The sequence below is a fragment of the Oryx dammah genome, unplaced genomic scaffold, assembly GCF_014754425.2.
Source record: "Oryx dammah isolate SB20612 unplaced genomic scaffold, SCBI_Odam_1.1 HiC_scaffold_9, whole genome shotgun sequence".
Lineage (NCBI taxonomy): Eukaryota > Metazoa > Chordata > Mammalia > Artiodactyla > Bovidae > Oryx > Oryx dammah.
In genome coordinates this window covers 45,678,792-45,685,512 of record NW_024070193.1, presented here as the reverse complement: position 1 = coordinate 45,685,512, position 6,721 = coordinate 45,678,792, and the positions used below count along the sequence as shown (strand labels likewise).

General features: G+C 48.7%; 1 protein-coding gene across 1 annotated transcript; it reads right to left on the bottom strand.

The window, feature by feature from the left end:
• Positions 1 to 564: 564 nt before the first annotated feature.
• LYZL4 (lysozyme like 4) lies at positions 565 to 4,293 on the bottom strand. The gene is made up of 4 exons (XM_040246168.1): positions 4,155 to 4,293; positions 3,843 to 3,992; positions 3,104 to 3,182; positions 565 to 634 (listed from the first exon to the last, which is right to left on the bottom strand). The coding sequence occupies exons 1-4, from the start codon at positions 4,291 to 4,293 to the stop codon at positions 565 to 567; spliced, it is 438 nt and encodes a 145-aa protein (XP_040102102.1).
• Positions 4,294 to 6,721: the final 2,428 nt, after the last annotated feature.

Here is a 6,721-nt window from a genome sequence, read left to right as displayed (position 1 = left end):
TAAATTTCCTTCTTTATGACTCCATACTCTCCAAGTTTTACCTATTAAATGTATGTTGTTTAATTTGAAAAGTGCAAGAAGGGACTTCCCTGTGGCTAAGACTCCATGCTCCCCATACAGGGGGCCAAATTTGATCCCCAGTCAGGAAACTAAGATCCCACATGCCACAGGGTGTGGTCAAAATAAATAAAACTTGTTTTAAATAAAAAATTGTACCATCATCTCCCTACTTGGGAAGCAGCAGTTAATGTTTGGGGGCGGTGGGGGGGAGTCCTTCACCTGAGATTAAGGAATAAGGAACAATAAGGAAGCATGATAATGGTGAATAATGGTGTCACCATAACAATCACAGTACAATAAGACAAGCAGAGCCCTTTGGGCCAGGTTGAATAACTAGCAGTTTATTCTGCATCCTGCATCCCCAAATGAAACAAACTTTTGCTGTCTTCCCTCTAGAGCATCCAGCGGTGGGGTAATCAACAGGATAAGTACAGGCAGTGAAGCAGGAAAGCATCTCCACTAGGAAGATGCCAGTGGCAAGTATGGCGAGGGCTTTCCCAGCAGCTACAGCTTGCATCCGTCCAGCCACCGTGCCAGAGTGTCAGAGTGCTGGCAGTTGAGAGTCCAAGAGGGCCTACAGGGAGGAAGGCCAGGGAGAGTGAACCAGAGAGGGCTCCCTATATTGCAGCTCAACCCCCACTGGCCCATTTACACCCCTTGCCTGATGCCTGGAGCATTTGAGTGGGCACAGTTCTGAAGGCTTTGGTGCATCCCAAGTACGTCTGTCTCCATGGTTCCTCCAACTCTCGCAGGCGTGAGCATGAGTGCTCCCTTCATCCGCTATACAACACCCCCTTTTCTCATAAACCCCACACTGTGAGATGGGGAGGCTGAGCTGTGAACTGTGAAATCCTTCTCCAGTCCTGCAAGGCATTTTTAACTTCCCTGAAGGGAGCATCAGAGAAGTTCTGTGACATATGTGGTGTGTACTCGGCAGATTCTAGTTCTGAAATGGGAACCCCTGTCCCCCGAGCCAGGGCCCTTTCTGTGCTCCTGTTTCACCCTTCACTTTCCAAAATTCCCTCCAGCTCCTTAACCCTCAACCCTAGGTCAGCTGGACTGAGTTTCTCTACCCTTTCCTCCTGGTGCCCGTAAACATGACCCTGCCTATTCCCAGCCCCTTGGCCAGCTTCCAGACCCCACATCCTCCTTTCTTATCCCAGAAGCTGTCGGAGTCACCAGGCCAGCTGCAGACCATTAGACATCCTGTTAGTTCATCTCATCCCTTGGTCGGGTATGAGGTTCCATGGTAGGTTGTCCCACAGTTGGAACAGGGGCTGGAGTTACCTGGCCCCTTGTGGCTGCAAAGCAGCAGGGAGAGCACACAGAGACATATTTGCAGAAATCACAGCACCCTCCTTAGCCCTGAGCAGGCATTGCAGATGAGACTCCTGAGGACGTCGAGGAGGGAGGAGGGGTGGCCTGGGTCTTCTCCCATCCTGTCCACACCAGCTTTACAGAGCAGCCTGATCTGAGCTTTGGAAAAGCCACTGCAGCTTATTAACTTAATAATAGCTCACTCCACTGGGAATTCTGAGGAAGTGAGAAGCCTTAATCAGCCTGGCCCAACACATTTCTACTTAGTGCCACACAACAAAGATGATTTTATCTCATTAGTGCTTACCCTAGGGGGCCAGCCAAGCTTCCAAATTAACTGGAAAGTCAAGACTATGTATGAAAGATATTTCAAACACTCAGAAGACAGTTAACATTAACAAGAGGATTCCCTCTTTAAAATGCAATCTATTAGTGAGAAAATGGGTTAAGGCATAAGTGATATCAAGACTACCAACTAGCATTTGAAAAATATGAAGCTGGATTCCCTATCTCACTTTTCATATCAACTTAAGTTTCAAGGACTAACAGTTAAGAATTTTAAAAATGTCAATTCTATTTTATGATTTATTTAACAAAAACTTAATATAGGTTATTTTGTGCCAGGCACTGTTCCAGCAGAGAGAAAAACATGGTTTGATTTCTTTACAATCTTTCATCTTAATCTTGGCTACATCTTGGTTGCTACACATCTAACTAGGAAATGTATGAGACACGTAAAAGCAACACTGCCTGCCCTATAAACCCTGTAAAGGTGGGGACTGGGTTTCATTTGCTCAGGTATAACCTACATGCCTGGCTTAGTGCCTTGCATGGGATGCTGCTGCTGCTAAGTTGCTTCAGTCGTGTCCGACTCTGTGCGACCCCATAGACGGCAGCCCAGCAGGGTCAGCCATCCCTAGGATTCTCCAGGCAAGAACACTGGAGTGGGTTGCCATTTCCTTCTCCAATGCAGGAAAGTGAAAAGTGAAAGTGAAGTCGCTCAGTCGTGTCCGACTCTTAGTGACCCCATGGACTGTAGCCTACCAGGCTCCTCCGTCCATGGGATTTTCCAGGCAAGAGTACTGGAGTGGGGTGCCATTGCCTTCTCCCTCCATAGGATGCTGCTGCTGCTAAATCGCTTCAGTCGTATCCAACTCTGTGCGACCCCATAGACGGCAGCCCACCAGGCTCCCCCGTCACTGGGATTCTCCAGGCAAGAACACTGGAGTGGGTTGCCATTTCCTTCTCCAATGCAGGAAAGTGAAAAGTGAAAGTGAAGTCGCTCAGTCGTGTCCGACTCTTAGCGACCCCATAGACAGCAGCCCACCAGGCTCCTCTGTCCCTAGGATTCTCCAGGCAAGAATACTGGAGTGGGTTGCCATTCCCTTCTCCATGTGTTCTCTAGGACATAAGCAACATGATGGCTTTCCCTGGTGGCTCAGCGGTAAAGAATCCACCTGCGATGCAGGAGACCACCTGCACTGCTGGATACGTGGGTTCGATACCTGGGTTGGGAAGATTCCCCTGAAGAAGGAAATGGCAACCCACTCCAGTATTCTCACATGGGAAATCCCGTGGACAGAAGAGCCTACTGGGCTACGGTCCATGGGGCCACAAAGAGTCGGACACAACTTAGCGACTAAACCACCACCACCACTACCCATCTAAAGTCACAGACTAATGGGGCCTGACGTGTAGGAGAAAGTCAGGAACACAGGCTACTTACCATGCTCCCATCCCTCTTTTTCCTTTTACAATTATCTTGGCACATTCGATTGTCCTCTTTAAATCTGGATTCAGTAAAGCTGTGAAGAAAATGAAGTGGAATGATACCACGTCACCACTCAGCAGCTAAGTCAGGGTGCTGTAAAGGGAGCTACAAGGAGCTCACATTAGAGAGGGTTTTTTTTCCTTTTTTTACATTTTATCTAGCAGGAAGGTTTTTCAGGGTATTTATTCTACCATATTTTCATCACAACACCCCATACCACCTCTACTACAGATAATTGTATGTTTCTCCCATTGGATTCTGGAGATAAACACACATCATCTTCTTATGAGGTATACAGTACAGGCCTGTCTTCTCCCAGTGATCACTTCTGCCTGTCAAAGTGGCAGCTTCTGCTCCCCTTGAGGAAGAGTGTCAGTTATACCAGGCCTCTCCAGAGCTGCCTGGTCTCACCCCTCATGCTCCTCCCTGCCTCCTCCTCTGCCCATCTGGACATGAGTCTCCCTCGCTGCATCCCAGGCCACCAAGCCCACAGCTCTCTCTCCCTGTGGACTCTGGGCAGTGCGGCATAGCCTCCTGCAACCCCACTCTGGATTTGGCTCAGCCCAGCCTCCGCCAGGCCCTCCTCCTCTCAGCTCCAAACTTGTAAACTCTGGTCACTGGGAAAGCAGCTCCCTGAGCTCAACGTGGCTGCCCTCCACCCTCCACAGCCCTCACCATGGAAGGAGGGACCTACCAGAGCAAGACATGTGGCAGCGGTTCCTGCCGTGGTCACACCAGTCATGGTTGCGGATCTGAAAGAGGCCATAGCCGATGAAGTCACTGCGTGAGTTTTCATAGACAGCCATAGGGTTGAACTTGCTCTCAAAATAAGCCAGGCACACCCCTAAGATGGAACAGACAGGGTATGGCTCAGAGGAGCACTGGGGAAGCCAGGCACACCCCTAAGATGGAACAGACAGGGTATGGCTCAGAGGAGCACTGGGGAAGCCAGGAAAGGAGCTAGTGGTTAAAGAGGTGAGGAGGAGGGTTGAGAGGGGCCACTCACAGTTTTCAAGGCTGTAGCCCTCAAAATCACTCAGGCCTCCTTCATGGAGCTTCTTAGCCACCACGCAGCGCCCCAGAACCGCAGTGTCACTTGGAACCACCAGGTACCCAATGAGAGACAGCACCATGGACGCCTTCATCCTCCTGAGCTCAGGGTGCTGGCTGGTAGGGGCGAGGATGGAGTCACAAGCAATCCCCACTGAGATCACAGGGACCCTGGCAGAAGAGAAGGGTGCTGTGGGTCTGTGGGTATACGACTCGGTATGTTCAGAAAAGGGAGAGGCCTTCCTGACTTAACCACAATACTTAGTTCATCAGAGTCCCACCATGACTAACACAACGGCCACTGTCATATTGGATTATTCCACCACTGCTTTTTATCCTGGAATACAAATTCTGAGCTGTGGCCTTAACCTTTACGCTGTCTTGACCCCAGATTTTCTACAAACAAAACTCCAGGGACCTTGTCTGTTGTCCTCACAGGGAGACCTGGTCCAGTCCAGACGTCCCACTGATTCATTGAAAATGGCAGAGAAGTCCCTTCGCCTCACAGAGCCTCTCCTTTCACACCTCTTTTCCCCTCGTTCACCTTCACGCCATCACATTCATCTTGCATGTTTCCTTTCTTTGTACATGTACATCTCATCTCTACCACAGGTCCTTTGCACCTGCTCTTCCTTCTGCCTGGAACATGATTTCCCCCAACCACCATAGAGCCTGCCCTTTCCTATTCACAGTCTCAACTCAAACAAGCTCACCAACTCAAATAGGAGCACCTGCCCACTGCCCTATCACAGAAAATAGCATTTGTTTTCTTCGTAATATATGTAAATTTCAGAAAGGTCCTTGTTCATTTTTTCATTCATTTGTCTACCTCCCCTGTCAGAGTATAAGCAGCAGGCATGCAGTAACTTGGCCTGTCTTGTTCTCTGCTTCATCCTCAGAACCCAGAACAGACCTTGGGACACAGTAGGTCCACAGTGAATCTTTGATGAGTGAATGAATGAATGAATAAACAAAAACCTCCTCTTCCCAACAGAACTGTCATCGGATGAGCAGTAAGCGAATCTGCTGATAAGCGTCTCCTGCAGCCAGGGATCATCCTGCTTGTCCCAGTTCCTGCCCAGGATACACCCGCTCACCCTCCTTCCGAGGCCCTTGGTGCCTTCTCAGAGGAAAGGGAGAGCAGCCACTCTGGCAGCCTCTCCTTTATTGCAGAAAAGTTGCTCTATCTACGCTCTGGACATTTCACCGCCTTAATAACCCATTTGCCTTCACTCAAGAGCTTCCAAACCGTAAGTCCATCTTCCTGACCTGCTTTTCTAGAATCTTTTCTATGACATCAGTTGCTATGCACCAGAATATTCCGACACAGGGATCAGTTGGTCACCAACGCATTTGTATTAGTTTTCTATTGCTGCTATAACAAGAAGTTACCTTCAGCTGAGCAGCTTAAATAACACAAATGTATTATCTTGAAGTTCTATAGGTCAGAAGTCTAACAGGGCTCACCAGGCTAAAAGCAAAGCGTTGGCAGCGTTGTTCTCCTTCCTAGGGGACCTAAAGGGGTCATTTGGGTGGTTGGCAGACTACAGTCCTTGTAGCTGTAGCAGTGAGATCTCTGTTTCATTGCTGGCTATCAGCTGAGGGTCATTTCCAGCTGCTAGGGGCCATCTGCCTTTCTAGACTCTACCTCTTTCTTCTGTCTTCAAAGATGGCAAGGGTGGTTGAAAACCCTCTTTCACGTTGAATCTCACTTATCTCCCCTTCCACTGTTGAATCTTATGGACCACTTTCTGCTTCCTCTCCCACTTTTTTTTTTGGAGGATACTTGCTTTACAATGCTGTGATGGTCTCTACTGTACATCAACATGAATCAGTCATAATTATTTATATATATCCCCTCCCTCTTGAGTCCCCCACCCCAATTCCACCCCTCTAAGTCGTCAGAGAGTAGCAGGCTGGGCTCTCTGTGTTGTACAGAAGCTTCCCACTAGCTATCCATTCTACACGTGCTAGTGCATGTAGATATACTTTTAAGGGCTTCCTAGGTGGCGCGGTGGTAAAGAATCTGCCTGCCAATGTAGGTGATGCTGGAGATGCAGGTATATGTCAATGCTAGTTTCTCAGTTTCTTTTAGCCTGTGTTTCCCCTGTTGTGTCCACTTTTAAGGCTACATGTGATTGCATTGATTCACCCAGACTCTTCAGGATAATCTCTCCATTTACATCATTTGGAGTTATCCACAAACAAGCTTCTGCCAGGGGGCCTGGACTGGAGGCATGAGGGTTATGGTCATTTCTACTATGAGACATCCACACTCTGCTTCTGGGAGTGTTTCCAAGGGAGCAGCCCTAGCTGGTCCCTGGGATCCCTGGAAGCTCTGATGCTATAATCCCTCTCCAGGGGATAATGCATCACCACTCATTCTTCAGTGGCCGTGACCTGAATGGAATTTGTATCAGGGGAGAAAGTTGTAGCCTTGGGAGTGGATAGTATATGAGCTTATTGTTATCCAGACACTCTCTGGGTTCTGGGAGTGGACAGAGATGTGCTTGCTTTGAGGAA